A 26639-nucleotide genomic window follows, 5' to 3' on the forward strand; every position below is an offset into this window, starting at 1 on the left:
CCGAATTCAGAAACTGTAGCGAGCTCGACAAGTGAAGCGGTTCGAGTCGCTGATCAACTAAGAGCTGCGAGACTTATGAAAAGACGGTGATTTGACGATGGTAAAGTGGACGACGCTCTTTTGCTACTCGTTCAGTTCGTCTCGGTCGTCGTTGCAGGGATGATGTTTTCGTAGAAGACAATATTAATGTTGTCGATTGGGCTGATTGCGGAGTTTAGATTGATGAAGAAATAGGTCTTGATCTATCGGGGTTTTTGGATTAGGGTGCAGCCGCGGACGTTGGAGCTGAGGAGGAGAGCTGCTCTATCAGCAATGAGGGGTTTCCATAAATTCTGGCGGCGAGATGCTCCATTGATTCCAGCGGCGAGATGCTCCATCAATTCCGGCAGCGGCGATGATTTGCAGCTATGTATATAGACCTATATATATATATGTGTGTGTGTCTATGTATAGGATAGACCAGTTTATATAGCTGTGTATATATATACATATATATATTATGTACAGAGAGCCGTGCTTCTAAATAGGTTTTTAGAGTGAGGTGTATACAGAGATTATTTTGAGGGTATATGAGTAATTTTTAATTCAAATGTAAAGATGGAAATGTCAAATGTGATATTTCATGCTAAAAAATGGCTGACATCATCAAAGATGGGTGCTGACGACTGTCCCCGGAAGGGGCAAAGTGTTATTTAGGAACTAACTTTGAGGAATGTTGATCTAATTATCAAAATATTAGGAATAGTATTTGTAATTAGGCCTAATTTTAAGGGAGATAAGTGAAATTATTCCTAATATGATATGATGTTACTATATTTAATATGATGTTAAAATGGTCTAAATGAAATTTTTTTATAAGTTTGAAAGGGCACGAGACTTAACTTAGTTTTATTTTCAAAGTCTTCATTTTGAGCCTAATATGTTATGTGCTTTAAAAAAAAAATTGGGGTAGCAATTAAAATTTTTGATGAATTTTAGGACGATACAAGAAGTTTATTTATGAATTAACTACTTTTTAAGGGCATTATGAAAAGTCAACCCACCCTAATCTCTGCCCTTGAGCAAATTAAAGCTGTCCCTGAGCCTGTTTGGGGTTAATGTTGAAAAAAATTAAAAAAATAAACATTTTTATCAATAAAGCTGTCAAAAAATTGCAATCAGCAAAAAAAAAAATATATGTTAGGTATTTCATGACACATTATAATAAGTATTTTTTAATTAAATTATTTTTTAATTTATTTGGTAACAAAATTTTTTAAACCACTTCTCTTGCTAATTTTACAATAATATCATTTAATATGATGTTACGATTTTTAATAATAACAACTTTAGTAAGGAATTGATGTAATTGTCATTATAAAAAATAAAATGGACAAAATTGTCTAATGAACCATTTAAAGCGTTTCTAATAGTTATCAAACAAATCTAAACGCAATTTTTCAAAATAAAATTAATTGCTTTTAAATAGTAGAAAAACAATCCCAAACAAGCTCTTAAAAAGATAAATTATTACATGATTCGGGCGGTATGATCGTTGTTAATAATAACATACCGTCACCCAAAAAAAACCTTGTCGATCAATTTTTATTTAATGGACAATACTTAGTCCTCACCAATAAGGATGTATACCGCCCTCACCGTTACTTTTAACTAATAATAAATGAAGGACTTACAGTAAACATGTCATCTTTAATTACCAAATCAAATATGGTGAGTACATATTCACTTACCAAATAAAAAATAATGGTACAAAAATGCAGATCTTTTATTTGGTAATTATGAAAGAAGACATGTCCAATTTTATTAGTCCACATCAGCGTCGAAGATGATATACATCCTCATTGGTGACATCTAAGTGTTGTCCAAAAAAAAAAATGAGGACCTAAATATTGTCATTATTTAATTATATGACAATTATTATTATTAATATATATATATATATATATATATATATATATATAACACTAGTAATTTTTTTTTTTTTTCAATTTCTCCTCCATTCTTAACCCATTTAAATTAGGCCCATTAAATATTTGGGTCTGGCCTAAATTCTATTAATATATAAATAAATAAATTTATATTCAAAAAAGTTAAGTTTTATCATGTGACCAAACGAGGATAAAAGAAGATAAAGTTTAACTTTTATTCTTATCCTCTCTCTCTCTCTCTCTCTCTTCAACCCTTCCTTTCCCATCAACTATACTCTTCTTATTTTTTTTCTCTGATCTTCTCACTTATGGTCATTCCTTTGTTAAAACCTTGTAATATATGCATTAACTGATTTAGAAGAGTCATCTACTGAAAATTTCAGATCAGGCGGCACAGAAGGACATGGTCAGTAAATACAGTTAATTTTTTTTCTTTGTGTATACTATATATATATTTGTGGGTCACCTTTTTCTTCTCTGTTTTTCTTTTATTTTTTTTCAAAAGAAAATTTCTACAATGTCAGACACGTATCCTTAGCTTCTCTATTCTTGCGCCTGTTCTATAGAACATCTTCAAACGTATGTTAAAAAATCTTGTGTAAAATATAGAAACAAAGCTAATTTTTTTATTTTTTTATTTATCTCCAACAATATGTTAAGATAAGTATAAACACTATTAAAGATGCTCTAAAATAATAAGATACAAGTGTGTTGAAGCATGTTTGTATTGAACACATGTCCGACACTTACTACGTCGCACCTTAGCAACCTGTCAGTGTTTCCTAAGGACTAATTAAAAATGGGTATGATGACTTATTTCATTACCAAATTAGAGATGACATCATCTCTAATTATTTGTTCCCATTCACTGGCAATGCATGTACATCGTTACAAGGACCTGAGTATTATCCTATATGAATTATGGAATCAAGTTATAATTTTTTATTGAAAGCAAAAATAAAGTAAAATAATTGATGACATTGTTAAGGGTGCGAGCCCACCGTCTCCTAGACTGACTTTCGAAAGATGCATTGTGTTATTATTATTGGCAATTTTGTGGGGGAGCACCATGTTAGCAAAAGTAATCTTTCATTTTCTTGGTCAAATTGGAGATTAAAATCAAGTAAAGTTGTCTTGCAAAAATTAAAAAAAAATAAAAAATAAAAATAAAAATAAAAATAAAAATAAAAATTATTATTATATGATTCCGCGATAATTGGGCTATATAAGTTTTTGTGTCATTATTGTCAAATCAACTTTTTGTTTATAGGTTGTTGACCAGAACGAATAATTTTAAGACATAATAATTTTTCCAAACTTACTCTATCTTTTATTTATATCATATTTGGATGGTGAGGAATGCATATACAATGTAATTATAACTCAAAAGATGCCTCGCTGTTTCAAACTGATCACTACAGCTTGGGTACCTCTTTCTTTGTTATTCCATGCTTCATTCATATTCATTCTCATTCTCATTCTCATTCTCTCCCGAAGCTCTATCGCAAAAGCTAATAACAAAGCAACCAACATTAGTGATGTTAAAGCTGAAGGATGGGCAATACCTACTGTTGAAAAACCAATGATAATTGCAGTTCCAGGGAGGACCTTGTCTAAGCACTTTGTAAAGGTAGAACAATCCACTAAAAACCCAGATGGGAAGATATATGGTGGTTTTTGCATCGATGTACTTGATGAGGTGGTGAAGACTCTGAGTCCCACTTTTTATCTGCACAAGTTTTTTTTTTTTTTTGTTTTTTGTTAAAGGTAAGCTTGTATATAAAAACGAAGAATTTACATTGAGCCCCAAATGGGGAAGACCAACAACAAAAAAGCTACAACCAAAACAAATTTTGAAACTGCTACATACAAAATATTCCAAAGTTATACCATTCATTCAAACTGCAACCTTCATAGTAGCATCAGCAAACAGTAGCAAATATTGTCTACATAGCATCACGGCAGCATTCCAATAGAGCTTTCTCATCAACATAGCTCAGGGTAGCAAGGTTTGTCCACATGGTATGGAACATCCCTGCTGAAATAGATATTGTAACTGACAGGGTGAGTTGATCATCGTAATGTCAGAGCTGGATTTTAACTTGAGTGTTGCTAGTCTGGCTCTCACATAATTTTTGACTTGTGCAATGATGTTGTGATAGGGTGTTGCTTGGTTGCTAAAAGCTCTAGCATTTCTTTCCAACCAAATAAAATACACTGCAGCTGCCCACAACAGCTTATGGACTAAGCAATCTACTGATAACCAGTGTGTGGAGCACCATTAGATCATGTCATTCCAGCTGTTAGGTCTGATGTAGAACCCAGCCACTTTTTGCACAAACTTCCATATATTAGAGGAGTAGTCACACTTGAAGAAAATGTGATCAATAGACTCCCAATTTGCCTTACAGAGGTAGCACCTATTTGTGTAGTGCTTGTTCAGGATAGGTTTGGCATCAAGTGTGTAGAGTCTTTCTCTTACAGCCAGCCAAAGGATTAGGCTATGCTTAGGGATGTGATGCTTAAACCACACCACTTGTGCCAAGTGAAGATTGGTGATAAAGGACTGAAGTAATTCAATGTGTGAGCCATTGAGAAATCTCTGTTTGGACAAGGTAACCATTCGACTGAATCTGGATTGGAAGAGGGTGAGGACAGTTCATGTAATTGGGATATGAAATTTCTGGATTGGAAGAATTGATGAAGCTGTATAGTGGTCGGATTGGCCCATTGGTTGTTAGAAATTAGCTTATCAACTAAAATGCTGTTATCAAGTTGAAGAATTTCCAAACCAAAGAGCCCCAATTGCTGTACAAGAGGACCATTTGGTAGCCAGTAGTCCAACCATAAGCTAGTATCCTTTCCTGTCCCCACCCTATGCCTTAGTAGACCTCTTGCCATTGTCCTCAATCCCAGTAGTTTCCTCCAAAACCCTGAACTCAAACATGAAGCTTTTAGTGTCCAAAAGCTCTTTGATTTTACAAGGTATTCCATTGACCATGCAACCTACAGGCTCTCATTTCTTGTACAAATTTTCCAAATGTGTTTCAGACTAGCAACCTTATTAGACAGCTCCAAATCTGGAAAACCGAGCCCACCATTACACTTTGGTCTACACACAGCTTGCCAAGCCACTTTTGCCCCCTTATGCTTTAAGTCAACCCCAGACCAGAAAAAGCTTCTAAGAAGCTGGTTAATTTGCTCAAGTACTTTTTTGGGAAGTATAAAAACTTGAGACCAAAATGATTGGATGGAATAAAGAACTGATTTAACCAAAACAGCCCTTCCTGCATATGATAAAAATCTTGATGTCCAGCTTCCAATTCTTGTTGTGATCCTTTCAAAGAGTGTTTGGCAATCTCTTGGTTTAATGGAAGATGAGGAGAGTGGCAGCCCAAGATACATGACAGGAAGTGAACCTACTTCAAACTGAAGAAGTGATAAAATTGTTGTTTTCACACCATTGTCAACCCTTGAGAAGAAAACCTTGAATTTCTCCCTATTCAGCTGCATAACAGAAATAGTGCAGAAAAAAGGATAGAGCTTCCATTAACACCTGAACTGAGTCCAAGCTAGCATGTGAGAACATCAAAATGTCATCGGCAAAGAAGAGGTGAGTGATTGACAATTTTTTGCATCTCCAGTGATACCTGAATCTTGAATTGTTTCCAATGTGTTTGTTAATACATAATGTCAAGACTTCCATTACAATAACAAACAACATGGGGGAAAGTGGATCTCCTTGCCTAATACCCCTCCTACCTTTGAAGTAACCAAACAGCTCCCCATTCAGTGAGATTGAAAAAGCTGGTGTAGTTATACATTGTGCAATCCAGTTAATAAAAAGAGTTGGGAAACCAAATAGTTGAAGAGTGTCTAGGATAATCTGCACCACAAGTTTGTGGAAGTCAATCGCAGCTACGATGATATAGTTAATTTTGTCGCTAACAAGGTAATAAACCCATCTCCGACTTTTTGTTTTTAAGTCTTCAATTATAAAAGTAATTACTCTTAAAAATTGAGAACATTTTTTTTTTTTTTTTTTGGAGAAAAGTCATCATCTCTTTATTTATTGATTATAGGACTAATCAGAAAAGATCTTTTTTAAGGTTCATAGATCTTTTAGTGAGTTTATTTTCTTATAATGCGTTAAATGTGCCTTATTTGTTTAATATTCTTTGAGAAAAAACTACCAACATGTTATTATACTTTTTAAAGTAACATTAAAGTACTCTTGTTTTCTCAAACCTTAAAGAATTCAATTTCTATAGTTATACCCATACTAAATTAATTTAATAAAATTCTGCAAATACAATATCTATATGTAATCCAAAAAAATTTTTCTTCTGAATTTAAATTTATTTTAAAAAAATAATAGAAAATGGAAATTTGCTCATGAAATTGTGTTATTTATTCCTTGATTTAGGGCTAATTGGTAGGTAATTAGTTACCTATTTTAGCTAATTCTATTCTATAAATTGGATGTAATACTCATCAATAAATAATCGAATAAAGTTTATAATTTTCATATTCTTTCTCTGAATTTAAAGATGGGATTAGAGCCATCCTTAAACCGTATCTTTGAATCTCTTTGAATTTTTTTTTTTTTAAAATTCATTGACTCATACACAGACCCATACACATACACATACATTCATATCATAGACCCATACACATACACATACCCATACACATACACATACACATACCCATACAACAGACACATCACAAACCACCGAACCGCTGCTTCCCGACGACTCTCCAAATGACGACGACGACGCTGCCAAACCAAACCGCGGCTTGCCAGCACTAAATCGCTGCATTGCGCCGCATGCCGAATCTCCTTGCCGAACCGCGAGTCCAAGCTAGCCATAACCGGTGACGGCGACAAGGGAGACGGCTAACCGAACCGGATCTGCTCTCTGAAGTCGCCAATCTGAACTGGATTTGGACTCGCAACGCCGATCTCTTGATGACCCACTACCGCCACATCACTGGTTGCCTTCCTCGACCAGAGCTTATGGCCGAGCTCTACTGCCGGTTCATCTTTTCCTAGCCGAGTCCTGCGATCCACAAATCCTCCTGATTTTTTTTTTTTTGATATATCATATATATATATATATATATATATATATTATATGCAAATAAATAAATAAATATCAAAACTCTTTGTTTGGCCACAAGTGTTATACTATTCCAGTTCTGGATTAGTTCAAAACTAAACCAGTTTTGTAACCTCCTTTGAAAACTAGTTCTATGATAAACCAGTTCAAAAAAATAAATAAATAAATAAGTGAAAAAAATATTGAATTATCTGGAGCAGCCAAGTCTACCTACAAATGCACTCATTGCAACCAGACTGGTCATACTAAAAGTCGCTGTTTCAAACTCGTAGGATATCCGGAATGGTGGATCATCACCGTTGGAAGAAGAATTCAACAAAGACCTCCACTGCAGCAGTTGTTAAAACGACAGATACTGGTGGTAAGAATTTCAATATTTCTACACATGTTGCTAATAGTGCATAGATAATTGATTCTGGTGCCACATATCATATGACATTTGATTCTAGACAGGTCTCGCCTCTTGATTCATCCTTACATAAATTTGTTTCAACTGCAAATGGGACTTCAACCCCAGTTATTAGGGAATGATCTTTGACATTCACTAATAATCTGTATTTAGATTTTGTTTTAGTTGTTCCATCTTTAGATTCTAGTCTTTGGTCAGTTTTCCAAAAAATCACAGCTTTATCTTGTGCTGTCATTTTTTGGCCTGATTTTTGTGTGTTTAAGGACATCTAAACAAAGCAAACAATTGGTTGTGGTATTAGGTGAAGGAAATTGTATTACTTGGACTTGATATCCAAAAGTTCCGACAAGTTACGACAAACATTGACAATGGATGGTTTTAAGGGGGAGTGAAAAAAATCTAAAATCTGGCTGTGGTATCGACGTCTGGGGCATGCTTCCTTTGGTTATCTAAAAAAATTATTTCCTAGTTTGTTTGCAAAATGTGATGTTTCTACTTTCCACTGTGATGTTTGTGAACTAGCAAAGAGCCACAGTGTTTCGTATCCATTATGTTTGCATAAAAGTCCATTTCCTTTTATGCTTATACATTATGATGTTTGGAGTCCGTCCAAAGTCACTACTTTAGGTAGATCCTGTTGATTTGTTACTTTTATTAATGATTGTACCAAGATGACCTGGTTGTGCTTGATGAAGTCCAAAGGTGAAGTGAACTTATTGTTTCAGAAGTTTCATAAAATGGTTGAAACTCAATACAATGCATATGTTCAGCTTCTCCGTAGTGACAATGGTGGAGAATATCAGAGTTTTGACCTTCAGCAGTATTTGGAAGCACATAAAATAATTCACCAAACCACTTGTTCCAATACACCCCAGTAGAACGGGGTTGCAGAGCGAAAAAATCGACACTTGTTGGAGGTTGTTTGTGTTTCATTGATAGAAGCGCATATGCCATTATTATATTGGGGAGAAGCACTTACCTCTACAGCATATCTCATCAATCGAGTACCTTCCAGCTCTATTGCCTTCCGGACACCATTGCAGGCTCTTACTGACGCAGTTGTTGCCCCAACCGTCTTAAATCTACCTCCTCATGTCTTTGGTTGTGTAGCATTTGTACACCTCTATAAGTATCAACGCAACAAGCTAATTCCTCGAGCATTGCGATGTGTTTTTCTCGAATATGCTACTCATCAAAAGGGGTATCGCTGTTATCACCCTCCCACTCGATGAATGTCTATCACAATGGATGTTGTCTTCCATGAAGACTCAATGTATTTTTCCTCTGCGTCTGAACTTCAGGGGGAGTACTAGAACGAAATTCAAACTCTAGATTATGATTTTCACATTTTTTAGGATGGCGAGTCTAATGATAATGACTCACAAGTTGGACCAACCAATCAGGAATCAGGCAAATTGGATTCGAGTGGTATAAGTTTGGATCAAAGTGGTGATGAACGCCTAGAAATGGAAAGTATGGCGCCAACCCCATCGTCGTCTGAGTTCAAGTCCCTCGCAACTGATATATCAAACTAATCGTCTGCTGAGGATGTTCCTGATTTAGTAAAGTTCATAAAATAATTACCACCGTGTCACACTAGAGGTATTCCTAAACCCATATATGAACCCGAACTTTCTAGTAAAGTTAAGTATCCCATGAGCAATTGTGTGTCGAACTATCATTTGCCAGAATCAAATTTGTCGTTTGTAAATCAATTATCTACTGTATCTATTCCTAACAGTGTGCAGGAAGCTTTAGCTGACCCTAGGTGGAAAGCAGCTATGAACGAGGAGATGAAATCCTTGCAAAAAAATGAAACTTGGAAATTTATTGATCCTCCACCAGGAAAGAAACCAGTTGGATGTCGATGGATTTACACTGTGAAGTATAAAGCAGATGGCACAGTTGAACGCTTTAAAGCAAGATTAGTGGCAAAAGGTTACACCCAAACCTATGGAATCGATTACACAGAGACGTTCTCACCTATAGCCAAAATAAACACAGTTCGTATCTTGTTATCTCTAGTTGCGAACTTGGATTGGCCATTGCAACAATTCGATGCGAAGAATGCCTTTCTACATGGTGAATTATCTGAAGAAGTCTACATGGATCTCCCACTAGGATGCATGATACCCGAAAAGTATAGTCGGAAGGTCTACAGGTTAAAGAAATCATTATATGAGTTGAAACAATCTCCAAAAGCATGGTTTGGAAGATTAACAAAGTCTATGATAGCCTTTGGCTACCATCGGAGCAATTCAGACCACACGTTATTTCTGAAGAAACAACATGGTAAGATCACTTCACTCATTATATATGTAGATGACATGGTGGTTACAGGAATGATTCTGAAGAAATGAAGGCTCTCAAGAAGTACTTGTCCAGAGAATTCGAAATGAAATGTAATGACCCAGGTTTTATTCAACCCGGAGCAACAGTGATGAACCGAAGATTAACCCGATAACGGATCCAAATGCAGAAGTAAGAAATAAGACAATGGTCTCCTAAGGCACAAAACACCTCTAAGACCCTAAGATGACCTTCCATGAGGTCACGGAACTCAAAGGAACAAAATGTGAAGGCAAAAGATCGAAAAAATAACAATTAAGCACCCAGGGGCAAAGTAGTCATTTCTAAATGTATGAATTCAGATGCTACCGAGCACACCACTAGAAAGACGATGAAAAAGTAATCAAAATGGACTTAAGAATCACATGATTCGGAGTCCGATCGAAGAAAAAATGACAGGATGAAGAAAAACGAGCAAAACCCGTTAATCAATGGCAAAATGGTCAATTTACAAATGAGATGAGAGATTTGACTCTAAGTAATTCAAATAAGGTCCACACAACCTAAGCTAATCATTTCACAACATTCCAAGAGGTTCTAAGAACTTTAGACAAAAATCCCACAAGAAGCCCTTTCCCGGTTCGAACCAAATCCTGACACTACTTCACTAAAACTTGAATAACTCCCACTATGATTTGTATATGAGAATAGAATTAGTACCATTGGAAATCTGACTCAAAATCCATGAATTTAGGCTCAAGAATGACCCCATTTGGGTTAGAAATGAAGAAGATATGGCCATTTGAAGTTGGAATATCAATGCTGAAACAAAATCTAGAGGGCAGCTAAATGTGGGTTATTTCGGTCGACCAAAACTCACATAAATTTTTCAGAACACTTGTTTTTGAGGCAAGGTTGGTTCAGTAGGCCGAATTGAGCCATCGGTCGACTGAAATAAGCCATCGGTCGACCGAAATAGGCCAAAACAGTGAAAATGGCTACTGGAACAAATGTTTTTGATGCTCAATTGAATTCCAAAGGCCATCGGTCGACCGAAATGAAGAAATGGTAGATCGAAATGGCTCGAAATAGTGCTGAAGGACCTGCTATGAACAAAAAATGTTGAGGCTTCACCCAAGCCTCAAACCCCAACATGAATGTGGTCTAAAAACATGGTTTTAAGCTATACAAGCATGCCAACAAGTGTACTTTACATATTGAAGAGTGTTACAATGGCCCATGGCCTCATTACATTTCATTTACAAGATTTTACATGCCAAACTTTCATAGTTGATAAAAATACATTTTTAAACAACATGTGGCACCAAATGAATACAAGTGCAAATATAAGCATACTTGGCCCTTGGCCTCATGTCATATACGTCAAATACATTACAAAAAGTGTACTTATGTACACATTACATACATGGAATCAAAGAATACAAGTTTGAATATATAGGGCTACAAAATGGCATTTCATGCTAACATTTGCATGAAATGGAAATTTAGCGCTATAAGTCACCCCAATGAACACTACAAGAAGTTGGGGTTTTAGGGATAGTCGAAACTGTCCCTAAAAGCCCCGAATCCATCCCTATAAGTCAAATTGGTCCGTCATTAAAAGTAGCGTGCCAAAAGAGCTTTAAGGACGGTCAAAGTTGACCGTGACAAATACTTTTGACCTTTAAGGACAGTCCAAACTGTCCCAAATAACACCATCCCTAAAAAAATTTAGGGACGGTCTAGACTGTCCCTAATAAGGTACAAATTAGGGACAGTTTGTAAGACTGTCCCCAATACCTATTGTATTAGGGATGGTCCATATACAGTATTAAGGACGGACAGACCGTCCTAATACATTATTTTTAAATTATAATTATTGTATTAAACCGTCCCTAATACATTATTTGTAAATTATTATTATTATTATTATTATATATTGTATGCTTGATTTGTGAATTTAACCATTCTGGATACATGCAAAACATAAACAAAATAGATCCACAATAATATTCAAAAAGATATTACTAGCCATAAAACAAAATTAATCCACAATATATATATTCAAGATCCATAAAATATAAAATCTCCAGTTTTCTAAACAAAAACTAAAACCATGTGGTAGCATAAAAATTTATTCCATCCTCTTCAAGATCCATTATTCATTCTGTTGGTGGTTGTGGTAGTGCTTGTTGGTGCCACCATGTTGGTGGCGGCTGCTGATATTGCCATTTTATTGTTGGTGGCGGCTGCTGAAAATGAGAGTCTGCTGGAGGTAGCGGTGGCTGTTGATGCCAGTTTGGTGCGGTTTGCTGCAGTTGGGAATCTGATGGAGACTGTTGTTGGTAGAACCATGGTGGTGACTGCTGCTGCTGCTGAAATTGAAGGAACCATGGTGGCGGCTGCTGCTGATATTGGAGGAACCATGGTGGTGGCTGTTGTTGGTACTGCTCAAGCATCTTCTCAAATTTTTCCATCTTTTCCGTCATTTGTACATTTCTTTCTTCAGCAATTTCGGCCTTTTTCCTAGAAGCCTCATCACATGATGAGGAGGCACGTTGACGCTTTGGAGCCACGAAACCATGTCCAAATCCACGGCAATATCCCTTCCTTATGCCTAGTTGGTTTTGTACTTGGACTCGTACCATCAGAATTTTGAGAATTTTGTGCAGTATTTTCTTTCATTGCATCCTGCAAAATATTTAAGTTCTCTATCAAATTAAAAGAATATGGCATAGGAATAAATCATGTGCAAGCTAGAATACTAATCTCAATAGAGAGAAAAAAAAAATGCTTAATAGCTATGGATCTAATCTCCTGGGAAACATGTGATTAAAGTAAACAAACAAGTAATGTTGTTATATTTTTATACAAATTGTACATATCAACGTCTCATGTCTAACTTTACACTGCAAAATGCATGTCCCGTTAAGTTGAGACTGACTATTGGAAAGAAATCAATCTCTGTATCTAGACATTAATTTGAGGTCACCTAAAATCCCATCTTTAATTTCTTTCTCTTGTAACAAATTTTACACAATTAAAAAAAAAAAAAAAAAAAAAAAAAAAAAACCATTTCCAGACAATGCTAATCACATTCAACTAATAAGAAGAAAAAGTATCAGCAAACTAATAACACTCTATTTGGTTATTGGGAAATGCCAGATATAAGATAAAAGAAAAGCATCAACATCCCTAGAAAATAAGCCAATGTATTTTTTTTTCTCCCAAGAAACAAACCAAAAAACGTTAGTTCTAATTTTCCATCCACTAAAATCTACCTAATTATTTTAAAGATCTATTCCCATGATTCTATGCACTACTCACATCAACTACAAATTCAATTCAAAATCATAATCATCTAAAGGAAAATGTATATATATATCTGATAAGGAATATGCACCACCATTTTGAATCAAATAAAAGAGAGAGAAACAAACATATCAAGGAAATCAATAGAAAACATGATATAAATTTATATGTGTGCATGTTTGCATGAACATATATATAAATACATTTGTATATACATATATAGAGAGAGAAAGAGAAAGACCTTAACATCTGTAGGTTGGAAATAGATGAAGAGATAATAACCAATGACAAGTCCAGCAGACAAACCAAATCCAAATCCTGCACACCACATTATAAAACTCAAGAGACCCATCTCTAAAATCCACCAGAAATCCCATTCCTCTCTTCCCAATTCCCCAGAAAACGCAATCAACTCCCTCCTCCTCTCAATCACCAAATCTTGTTTTCCAGACAAACCCAGATTCCAAATCCAAAAAATTCAATAAAACCCGTTTGGAATCTCCTCATCTGCAACAATTCTTGAGTAATCTTTCCCAAATGCTCTTCTCACGAGGATGAATCTAAACAAACCGCTTAATTCGAAACAAAGCACAGCCTTTTCATGTTATTAAATTACAGGATAACAGTTAAGGTGAAAAAACTAGTCAGATTAAGATTAGTTGATTGATATACAACTTCTGATTAAGTGAGCATTCAAAAAGAACATTTTAAATATGTTCAGCACTCTTCTTTTAAATTTGTTTCTTTCCCTTTATTTTTTATTTTCCCGGTGGTAAAAACCATTCTAAATCATCTAATATTCTCGCCATTTTTACTATACGTAGACTGTATCATCATCTCATAGTTTGCCTATGTAATACCCCTAAATTCAAAAGGATAGGTTTGGTATTTAATTAATTGTTTATTTTTGCATTTTTAAATTGATTAAGTGTGTATTTGCATTAATTGTTAAATTATTTGATTTAAATGTGTTAGTTGGGTGTTTAAATTTCATTTATTTGCTTATTTGATTTATTTTATTTTAATTCAATTAATTGTGTATTTGTTTTCTTTAATTGATTGTTTACATTTATTTTCTTACATTAACTGTTAAATTGTATTTCTCTTGTACATGCACGTATAAAAAAAACGCTAACCGACTTAGGTAGTGGATGGATTTTAGGGTTTTATGTTTGAACGTAACCGACTTAGGGTTGGTGTAGGATTTAAATTAGGGTCTCAATTAAAACCTATATATATATAAGTATAGGTCTGCCAAGGGCTTTGGTTAACCCTATTCACGTAACAGAGTCCTACAGAGAATTGGGAGAACAGAGAAAGAAAGGTTAAGGTTGGCTTAGAGTTAAGGGCTGAACCAAGGAGGAGGTGTTGATGCATGCTCGTGGATTGAATTAGAAGCAACGAAGGCCAGTAAAAATAACTAAGGTCACCGGAGTTGCTAGAGACGGAGGTTTAAAGGTTTCTGAACTGAAATCGGAGGCAAGTCTTGTTCTAGCTCTTTCCCTTTAACTCGTGTTCTGTGCATGCCTAGGTAGACTCCAGGCCTTTAATGGATGCTAAAACAAGTCTTTATTGCATGTTTGAAATATTTTTAGTTCCATTGAATTAAATTGATATGCGAAATTCTGTAATCTCTGTTAACTGGTTCATACCGTTGTTGTATTTAAAGTATGTTTAATTGAGAACCTTGATGAATATTGATGTCTTAAAAATTAGTCCGGGATATTGATTGAATAATAGAACACGTAGTAAAAGATTTACAGAGGCCAGAGTAAACTGAAATAGCTTTGTTGGAATTAAACTGTTTACAAGTTCTTTCAGTTCGGTTAATTGATGCATGCTTCGTTTAAGTTTAAGCTTTGTTTAATTGATGTCTTTGATGCATGTCAATGCTTTATAACTGTTGTAGGACACTAATTAAACCTTAGAGCAAATATTAAAACAAATACAGAGGTCGTGGAACACGCCGGAGTCGAGGAAAACGAAGCAGAGACGGGGAGACAGCTCTTAGGGGTGAGAGAGACGGCTCCCAAAGGAGGGAGCCACCTCCCACAATGCAAGAGTCGGCTCCCAAGGCCTTAGAGCCGGCTCCCAAGGGTGGGGAGCCGGCTCCCATATTTTGGAGAATGCTCTAAATTTTTCTGAGCCTTCTCTTCCTCTGAAACATACAGTTATGTATTTTTAGGGTCTGTTTGGTCGGTGCAGGGTATTTCTACTTGATTTAAACTATTTTAAATCATGTGTAGGAATGTTGTAAACCTATAAAAACAATAGGGAAACATCAATTCATAATTTGATTAAGGAATGGAGTAGGGTGAACTTGGGGAAAAACCTGTAGGTTGGGCACTGTTATGGTTAAGAAATTTATTACTGTAAATTGGAGATTGTTTTTATTTATGATTTAAAGTTGTGAATCATATTTAGATGGAGTTATAAGTATAGTGACTTACCTGAAATTACCTATGCTTTGTTTGGATTAAAAATTGACATATGTTTGCTATTTAACTGCATCAATTTATGGACAAGTTGGAGAATGTAAATGCTTAGATTATTTTAACAGTTTACATTATTGGAATGTTATTTTTAGGCCCTATATTTAATGCCTAATACTGATATATATGTATTAATTTATATTGATGCATAGTGTGGAGTATAATTGATGAATTGCTTAATACTGTTTAATCAATTTTATTATGTGGAGGTATGTATATGGACCGATATGGGACGGTGGCATATTGGGGATGGATTAGTTCAAACACTAAGTCCTACCTATTTTGAAATAAGATGGATTAACTGCAAAATGTTAAGTCCTACTTATATGTATGTATATGCACCGGTATGGGACAGTGGCAAATTGGGGATGGATTAGTTCAAACACTAAGTCCTACTTATTTTGAAATAAGATGGATTAACTGCAAAGTGTTAAGTCCTACTTATATGTATGTATATGCACCGGTATGGGACGGTGGCAAATTGGGGATGGATTAGTTCAAACACTAAGTCCTACCTATCTTGAAATAAAATGGATTAACTGCAAAATGTTAAGTCCTATTTATAAGTTGGTGTCAGGTCAATAAACCTTTTGAATGACACACCTTGAACGAACTTTATATATTTATGTTATGGTGCCATGGTATGAGCTTGAGTCTCAGGACCATGGTTAGGGTGCGTATATCGCCTAGGATGGATAACTGGACGGTGGTTTCTGTTCCCTGGTAGGTCTAGATACAAATGACCACAGTATGTGCGATTTGCATGGTATCTCTACTCAGGCTGAGACGTACCACTTGGACTAGTGAGCGTCTTATAGTGTGTAATTATATATATATATATGGACTACTCTAGATATTGTTGAGCTATCTAGGATGTATCTGCGTATAGGGTTTCTGATTGGATCGTAGTAGAATAGGACTTGCATGTGGGCCTGACCCACTCCTTTATTTTTTTCAGGTGTTGTCAGTTCCAGGGCTAGGGCTTGGACGTGCAGAGCAGATACAGACACTCACTCCTCCGATAATGTAGGATTTCATTTTATATTCTAGATTAGGATTTTGTCTTCAGCTGATTATTTCAGTTTGGATTTTAGGGGTCCACTAGATGGATTCCCGAGTTGTATCTATTTTGGAGATTTGAATTTTTATTAATCTTTATCATTTGGAGGATTTTAAATTTAGTTTTGTTTCCAGCTTTAATATTTATTTCGTAAATCTATTTTGTAATCTGCGTTCGTTTATGTATTAATTGTTTGGTATCCCTCGGATCTGTGCTCGGACTTGATCACCCGTGGCTCTAGAATCGAGGGGTATCACAGTTGGTATCAGAGCACTCCAGGTTCAAGTGTCTCTAGGATTTTATCGTATTAAGACTTCCGCATAGCGTTCTCTTTTGTTTAGAGCTTTAAGTTTAGGATTCGTTGAATTCCTTTACGGTCCGTTTACGATCATACGGATGTCTGTCTTTCTATGTTAACAGTATGGTTAATGCTGGAAGATGACAGAATATGAACAGACGACAGAGGAGACTGGCACATAGGCAGCAAGAACGGCTACGGCGTCGGGAAATGGGGGAAGAACAGCAAGTGCCTAGGTTTCAAGAGGAAGATGGTCAGTTGTAGTTAGAGCATGAGGACGTTGAGCATACTCAAGAGTCTCAGCGTCAGGCCTACAATCAGGGCAGGGATCCAGAGTATTCTCCTCAGTTAGTTTACATCATTGCTCAGGCTGTAGCTGCAGGCGTAGTAGCGGCACTTCAGAGTCAGCTACATGTTCAACAAACACTCGAAGCAGTACCAGAGGTGCAGAATGAGTCTCATAGTCATTGTTTTGCCTGCGGAGACTTTGGGCATACATCCAACCAATGTTCTGGGTTAGCTCAAGGACAACAGAATGGGGGACCACAGGTCGGGCGTGATCAGCCATAGTCTAACCAGCAAAGGAGTCCGTTTGGTACTTTTAGGGGTACTTGCTATATTTGTGGAGGGTACGGTCATACTTCCAGGCAGTGTCCTATAAGCGGATATATCGGGCCATCCCAGCGGGGGGGTACCAAACCGCAAGGAGGATGGTTATTTTAAGAGTAATTTTAATTACTAGTGGCAGTGGAGATTTTTAATAAAGGTGTAGTACGGATTTAAACGCGTACACTAGTAGTATATTAAAGAATAATTTATGATTATTTGTTTGACAGCTATGGTTTGGAAAAGTTCTTAATAAAGTGAACTAATGGTTTTGGCTATCTTTATTATGTTTTGTGATTGTATTGTTGTGATATGTACCTATATGGTTTTTTTAGACTATTGGGATGTGTATGTTGCGATAATAGAGGAATATCACAATGAAGTGATTGGTTTTGACAGGCAAATAGATATATGCTTGTAAGTACATTGTATGAGGTTGGAGAGAGCAGGTTCTTGGGTCCCGTATTTATTAAGGATACTTCTGAAAAGGGTGTTCTTATTGGGGATCGTATGCTCATGGCTCAGAGTTGGCAAAAGAGTTATGCAACTCGTCATACTCATGTGTTAGAGTTTCAGGTTGGGGATCAGGTTCTACTCAAAGTGTCTCCTCTGAAAGGTGTTATGCGCTTTGGGAAGAAAGGGAAGTTGTCACCGCGAGTTGTCAGTCCATTCATGATTATGGATCGAGTTGGAGCTTTCGCTTATCGGTTAGCACTTCCGGATAATTTGAATCGCGTCCACAATGTGTTTCATGTTTTTCATGTTGCGAAAATATCTGTGAGATGAGAGTCGGTATCAACATATCGATGTTGGGAAGATTGAGTTGCAGCCGGATGCGACTTATTTGGAGTCACAGAGTCGTATTGTCGACCGTAGGGATTAAATCCTTTGTAATAAGGTTATTTTTTTTTTTGTGCGTGTTCAGGGGAATCATCACAATGAGGCTGAGTCCACTTGGAATAGGGGGTTAGCAGTCGCTCGCAGTTTCCATATATTTTGCAAGAAGGTAAAAGCGAATTCTGAGAACGGAATTCCTTTTGTTAGGGGGGAGAATGTAATACCCCTAAATTCAAAAGGATAGGTTTGGTATTTAATTCATTGTTTATTTTTGCATTTTTAAATTGATTAAGTGTGTATTTGTATTAATTGTTAAATTATTTGATTTAAATGTGTTAGTTGGGTGTTTAAATTTCATTTATCTGCTTATTTGATTTATTTTATTTTAATTCAATTAATTGTGTATTTGTTTTCTTTAATTGATTGTTTACATTTATTTTCTTGCATTAACTGTTAAATTGTATTTCTCTTGTACATGCACGTATAAAAAAAACGCAACCCGACTTAGGTAGTGGATGGATTTTAGGGTTTTATGTTTGAACGTAGCCGACTTAGGGTTGGTGTAGGATTTAAATTAGGGTTTCAATTAAAACCTATAAATATATAAGTATAGGTCTGCCAAGGGCTTTGGTTAACCCTATTCACGTAACAGAGTCCTACAGAGAGTTGGGAGAACAGAGAAAGAAAGGTTAAGGTTGGCTTAGAGTTAAGGGCTGAACCAAGGAGGAGGTGTTGATGCATGCTCGTGGATTGAATTAGGAGCAACGAAGGTCAGTAAAAACAACTAAGGTCGCCGGAGTTGCTAGAGACGGAGGTTTAAAGGTTTCTGAACTGAAATCGGAGGTAAGTCTTGTTCTAGCTCTTTCCCTTTAACTCATGTTCTGTGCATACCTAGGTAGACTCCAGGGCTTTAATGGATGCTAAAACAAGTCTTTATTGCATGTTTGAAATATTTTTAGTTCCATTGAATTAAATTGATTTGCGAAATTCTGTAATCTCTGTTAACTGGTTCATACTGTCGTTGTATTTAAAGTATGTTTAATTGAGAACCTTGATGAATATTGATGTCTTAAAAATTAGTCTGGGATATTGATTGAATAATAGAACACGTAGTAAAAGATTTACAGAGGCCTGAGTAAACTGAAATAGCTTTGTTGGAATTAAACTGTATTACAAGTTCTTTCAGTTCGGTTAATTGATGCATGATTTGTTTAAGTTTAAGCTTTGTTTAATTGATGTCTTTGATGCATGTCAATGCTTTATAACTGTTGTAGGACACTAATTAAACCTTAGAGCAAGTATTAAAACAAATACAGAGGTCGTGGAACACGCCGGAGTCGAGGAAAACGAAGCACAGACGGGGAGACAGCTCTTAGGGGTGAGAGAGACGGCTCCCAAAGGAGGGAGCCGCCTCCCACAATGCAAGAGTCGGCTCCCAAGGCCTTAAAGCCGGCTCCCAAGGGTGGGGAGCAGGCTCCCATATTTTGGAGAAGGCTCTAAATTTTTCTGAGCCTTCTCTTCCTCTGAAACATACAGTTATGTATTTTTAGGGTCTGTTGGGTCGGTGCAGGGTATTTTTACTTGGTTTAAACTATTTTAAATCATGTGTAGGAATGTTGTAAACCTATAAAAACAATAGGGAAACGTCAATTCATAATTTGATTAAGGAATGGAGTGGGGTGAACTTGGGGAAAAACCTGTAGGTTGTGCACTGTTATGGTTAAGAAATTTATTACTGTAAATTGTAGATTGTTTTTATTTATGATTTAAAGTTGTGAATCATATTTAGATGGAGTTATAAGTATAGTGACTTACCTAAAATTACCTATGCTTTGTTTGATTAAAAATTTATATGTTTGCTATTTAACTGCATCAATTTATGGACAAGTTGGAGAATGTAAATGCTTAGATTATTTTAGCAGTTTACATTATTGGAATGTTATTTTTAGGCCCTATATTTAATGCCTAATACTGATATATATGTATTAATTTATATTGATGCATAGTGTGGAGTATAGTTGATGAATTGCTTAATACTGTTTAATCAATTTTATTATGTGGAGGTATGTATATGCATCGGCATGGGACGGTGGCATATTGGGGATGGATTAGTTCAAATACTAAGTCCTACCTATCTTGAAATAACATGGATTAACTGTCCTACTTATAAGTTGGTGTCAGGTCAATAAACCTTTTGAATGACACACCTTGAACGGACTTTATATATTTATGTTATGGTGCCATGGTATGAGCTTGAGTCTCAGGACCATGGTTAGGGTGCGTATATCGCCTAGGATGGATAACTGGACGGTGGTTTCTGTTCCCTGGTAGGTCTAGATACACATGACCATAGTATGTGCGATTTGCATGGTATCTCTACTAAGGCTGAGACGTACCACTTGGACTAGTGAGCGTCCTTTAGTGTGTAATTATATATATGGACTACTCTAGATATTGTTGAGCTATCTAGGATGTATCTGCGTATCGGGTTTCTGATTGGATCGTAGTAGAATAGGACTTGCATGTGGGCCTGACCCACTCCTTTATTTTTTTCAGGTGTTGTCAGTTCCAGGGCTAGGGCTTTGACGTGCAGAGCAGATACAGACACTCACTCCTCCGATAATGTAGGATTTCATTTTATATTCTAGATTAGGATTTTGTCTTCAGCTGATTATTTCAATTTGGATTTTAGGGGTCCACTAGATGGATTCCCGAGTTGTATCTATTTTGGAGATTTGGATTTTTATTAATCTTTATCATTTGGAGGATTTTAAATTTAGTTTTGTTTCCAGCTTTAATATTTATTTCATAAATCTATTTTGTAATCTGTGTTCGTTTATGTATTAATTGTTTGGTATCCCTTGGATCTGTGCTCGGACTTGATCACCCGTGGCTCTAGAATCGAGGGGTATCACAGCCTATTTCCAAGTCAATAGATTGGTGGTAGGCCATATTAGTATATGCCATAATTAAGAACCTTAAAGAAGATGGACAATGACTAGGTCATGAGACCAGTCTATTCAAATACTTTACAGCAAATGATCAACATATCTATATTAAAGCTATGCACATCGTGGTAATCATAATCACTTAGTGTCTTGTGAAGTTAATTTTGAAAATGTGGTTTCACATCAAATATTTTCTAAGAACTGCCTAATATGTAAAAAGGGACACCATAGTTATTTACCATTCCAATTTCAATATTCAAGTTGTTCAAAACAAAGCAACCTAGTGTGTCCTGCGACCAATATGTTTTGCAAGTTCATGTTTGAAGATTTTGTACTAAAAACCAGAGAAAGGGTTAAGAAAATGAATTTAATATGGTGGAAATTTAAACAATTCTGCATCACATATTATAAAACAAGTTAGTGGTGATAAAGTCTTCAGAAACCTAGTCATCAAGCTAATCTTAAAGGAGCAATATGCAATCTAACCCTTTAAAAAGTTGAAGATTAGATTGGGACCTTGAATCCTTTTGAGTCATCTCATTGACCCACTGTGGCTGGCTGGTAAGTTGCGCAGACAATGCCATTGGCTAACATAAGTCTAAGTTCAATGTCTTTTTCTTTCTAAACAATGAATATGATTATTTTCTGTTTCACTGAGAAGGGTATAACACTATGGTCAAGGACATGTTCAGTATCAAATAGGTTGTTGCTTTATTAGTTCAAGACAACGTGATTGTATTCGCATCTAAATTTTCAAGTTGCACTTGATTGTTTCTGAGTTCAGTGATTTTTCTAGGAAAAGTGGAATATATATTAAATAGTAAAAAACAAGAAAACCACACTTCATCCGCAACAATTCCCCACCTCTATTTGTGCACAAAAAATTCAGAATGGTCACTTAAAGGCATGTGACCCCCTATAAACCACAAAAATGGTCACTTAAAGGCATGTGACCCCCTATAAACCGCAAAAATATTATAAGATCCAAATTTCATAATCCAACATGCTAGCTTATAGTTAACTTACAAAATTCCTCTTAGCTTTCTCGTATGCCCATCCACCTTGTTCCTTAAAATGTGTGTCCTTGTACAAACGAATAGCAGGATCCTCATCCTTTTCATCGTCCTCATCTTCTTGGCTCTGCCTTTCTTTGAGTTTGACCTGCAGTACAAAGTAATAGTGACTATTAGACAAATATATGGTTTAGAACGTAGAATATAAAATAAAAAATTTATAATTATTGTTTCATATATTACGCAAATAAGCATCATAACGTCTGACGAAAGACATTGATCCAGAATAACGTGGAACCTCATTCTTGGAACGATTTTCTTTATTTTTTCCACTTATTTCCTAAGTAGTAATTCAAACAATATTACAAGTTAGGAAACCTAAATAGCTAGTGAATGAATTATATTAAATAGTAAAAAACAAGTAGTTACGAAATTGAACCTGAAATTTTGGTGACATCCACGTATCACACAATAAATGGGCAGTGTGTGTTGAAATCAAATTGTTATAAAAGAAGTTTTTATGAGTTGACAATTACAATAATACTTTTAGTATTCTAGCCACTTTTTATAAGTCTGCATTGTGTGTGGTTTGTTTTAGAGTTTTCTTTCAAAATTGTCATTTTCGAAGTATCATTTTCGGTATGCAAACAGATAAGTCAAAGTTCATTAAAGCAGCTCAAGTGAGAGCTTCATTATCAACCGGTAAGTAATTTATTTTGCTATTGATTCATGGAGTGGATGGTTTTTGCCTTCAGTTCATTATATTCAGAAACTTTTGTGGTGATCAAATTGAATTGTATGTATCACACAGGTTGTACAATTGAAGTAATCAGTAAAATATCAAACTAAATTACAACTCCCCACACCGAAGAACCGTAAATTACCCACATCAAGATTGAAGTAATCAGTAAAATATCAAACAAAAGAATAAAGGGAACAGAGTTCTACAGATTTTCAGTTCAAAAAACTCGGTAAAGATTACAATATAACATTAAAAAATCCACTTGGACTTAATTGATTAAAATTGTGCACTTAAGCCATCACATATTATAAACAACAATCAAAAGCATAACTTAAATAGTAATATATCAAGACCAATTACGATATACATTGCTGCTCAGCTAAGTATCAACCCCTCAATACATTTTACTAGAAGATCCGGGATTGCTCAACCAAACTAACTTTGGTGAAACACAATATTTAAAGGCATGATGATGTATTTCAGTTTTTTGAACTTATTTTGTAATCAAGTAGTTAGTTTGCCAAAAAATCAAGATAAAGACATACTTCAATTTATTAATAAGGTATCCTCTGTACAACTAACTTAATCATAATGTATCCCACATAGCATGTGAGACATTTATCATCACAGCTGCTGACCCAACGTAAAGCTCTAAAGAGAATTTCAAAAGACCGCGGAGAAGACAATTGAGGCTATGATAAATCTGATTCAGGTGTCAAAAATAGTATGAATTGAAAGTAGTCCTTTCAACCCCGGTTTAAAAGATCATGGAAAGTGCTCAGAATCCACCATCTAAACTCCCTTCCCTAAATGCCCAAAAAAAATTCAATCGATGTTCCATATTTCAATAAGATGGCTATAGTTTTCTCTTCCGAAACATATTTTTCATCATTCATATATCCCAGAAATAGCTCTGTTTTAAGATAAACTTTTCTAATCTAAAACTCTATTTAATACAGAAAAGAAGAATTTTCTTTTTATTATAGTCATAGCCTCTTAGGTAGGGAAGTGGACATATTGAAAATTGTTTCAATAAAATAAGGACAAAAAAATGATATCAACAAAATCAAAAACCCTAAAAATCAAGACCAATTACGATATCAGAACCACAAACATAGATACATTATTATACATGATATCAACGAAAGAACACTAAAGACTGAAGGAACACATAATAGAATATATAGTACTTCCTGATTCTGATAGCCTCCTCCAAGCCCTAAGATTCTCTTCAAAACAACAAAGAATCGTTTCTGCAAACCTGTATTTCCCACAACGATTCACACTCAGACCACAAGTCGACTCCAGATTTGGTGAAGATTAAATCTTGTGATCCGGTGAAGATTGAAACCCAAAGAATGTTTGATTAAGAACCTCTATCTTCTGCGACGGTGGAAGAGGGTGGAAGAGCCTCCGTCTTCTGTAACGATGGAAAAGGGTGGAAGAGGATGGAAGATGGTGGAAGAGGCGTGAAGGCTTGAGGGTTCAGAACTGAAGACTAAGTATATGGAGGTAATGATATATATAATTAAACGACGTAGTTTATGCCCTTCTTCAGTATTTGTAAAATAAAATTATTTTATATATTATATTTTTGTAGCGCCAAACAAAAAACTGAAGCGCCAAATGTTGCCGCCCTATTTTTTTGTGGAATTGGGGACGGGCTAGTTAAGGTTTTAGGGACAGTCTTTAGACTGTGCCAAAAAATAAGGTTTTAGGGACGGGCTAGTTAAGGTTTTAGGGACAGTCTTGAGACTGTGCCAAAAAATAAGGTTTTAGGGACAGTTTTTTAAACAGTCCCTAAAGGACTGTGTAACGACCCTGGATTTTCCAACCCAGTGTGTCCTGTGATGACCCAAAATGGATCCAAAATGCGGAAACAAAAGAAGAAAGGTGACCTCAAGAGATGTACGTCATCCCTAAGGCACCAAAATGACTCCATATGAAGCTATGGAACTCAAATGAGCCAAGCAATGAAACAAGAATACCAAACCCGAAAAGAAATGAACCAAAAGCAAAATGGTCATTTCACACTAAAATGGGTACCACCGTGCACACCATTGGAAAGCCAACGAAAAATTAACTAGAATAGACTCAAGAATTGCATGATTCGGAGTCCGAACGACAAAGATATCAAGTTCTAAAGTCGAAGGAAGGGAAACCTTATCCCGGTTCGAACAAAAAATAGACACTACCCTACTAAAACTTGAATATCTAGAGCTACAAGAAGAATCTAAAGCTCTAATTGTTACCATTGGAAAGCTTATTTCGACGCGATCAATTTAGACTCAAGAACGGACCAAAGTTAAAACAAAGAAGATATGATAATTTGAAGTCGGAGGTGCAGTGCTGAACCAAGACACAAACACACACACACATGAACAGTACCACGAGCGCTCGTCCAAGGGCTTGGAGCGCTTGTACGCCCCTTGGAGCGCTCGTGCTACTGTAGGCTACACCTGAAATGCTAACTTGAAATGCAATTTTGAAGACTTTCTGAGCCTTTTTGAAAAAAACACAAAAAAGAAACCCCACTCAAAATCAAGTTTTCTAGCCAACCATGCCAAAAGAAAACTTTACTTATCATGTGAAAACCCCAAAATGCCCTTATGCACTAATTTTGCAAAAGAAAATGCAAAATGTGCCCATAATAGGCTCATTTCATCAAGGAATGAGTTTTTCCTGGAAATGACCATGCACGCAAACGTAACTTACCTATTAGGATACGCTACAATGATCCATGGCTTAAAAATACCGCCAATGCAAAATCCGACCCCCCAACGGCCAAAAAGCCAAAAATGAACTTGAAATGGAAATTTTGAAATCCAAAATTAACAAATGATTAGAAATTACCGTTTGGCCCTTGGCCACACTTCATACATGATTAATGAATGCTAATGGATGAATCTCATACACAATGCATACTCCGGTGCAAAATAACATACTAAAATGCAAAATTTTCATATATTCTCATTAAAGGGAAAATTTAACATCCATGGCATATATGTGATTTCAAAAGAAGTTTGGTCATTGGCCTCATGTCATATACATAAAATGAGAATCAAAAAGTGTGCTTAGGTACACACTACAAGTTTAGAATTAAGTATACATATTTGACAAATAAGGTTACAAATGGCATTTCAAGCCAAACTTCACAAAGATGGAAACCTCCAAGTCCACAAACCATCCAAGCATAATGAGAGTCTCAACTTTAATTCCTGTACCTGAAAAATGTCCCCACAACGTGGGTGAGTAACATAAAGCTACTCGTAGGAGATGAGCATGCATCGACCTAACTTTTTACAATTTTATCACCTTAAGGTAAAACATGTTAAAGGGGCTAATGCCACCTAACGTCTATGTCAAAGTGTGAACTATGGAGCATCCTAAGCTACCTAAGATCATTTCTAGCACAAATCACATCATTCGTGCAATTCAAGTAACATGGGAACATGTTATACAAAGCAACAAGATGTATATTCTCAAGGTCACTTACTTGAAATCTAAAATGCTAAAACAACTATAGTGGATCATGCCACCTAAAGTCTATATTCCAAATGAATCTATAGGATCATTCCAAAG

At 35.8% G+C, this 26639-nt stretch overlaps 1 protein-coding gene across 1 annotated transcript; it reads right to left on the reverse strand.

Annotated features, from left to right (window-relative positions):
• Window positions 1-11736: 11736 nt before the first annotated feature.
• Window positions 11737-23350, reverse strand: LOC132311774 (uncharacterized). The gene is made up of 3 exons (XM_059809866.1): window positions 22755-23350; window positions 22329-22463; window positions 11737-12440 (listed from the first exon to the last, which is right to left on the reverse strand). The coding sequence occupies exons 1-3, from the start codon at window positions 22770-22772 to the stop codon at window positions 12288-12290; spliced, it is 306 nt and encodes a 101-aa protein (XP_059665849.1). The 5' UTR covers window positions 22773-23350; the 3' UTR covers window positions 11737-12287.
• Window positions 23351-26639: the final 3289 nt, after the last annotated feature.

The sequence above is a fragment of the Cornus florida genome, unplaced genomic scaffold (assembly GCF_030987335.1).
Source record: "Cornus florida cultivar Cherokee Brave unplaced genomic scaffold, ASM3098733v1 CherokeeBrave_3.0.0_Hap2_Chr06, whole genome shotgun sequence".
Lineage (NCBI taxonomy): Eukaryota > Viridiplantae > Streptophyta > Magnoliopsida > Cornales > Cornaceae > Cornus > Cornus florida.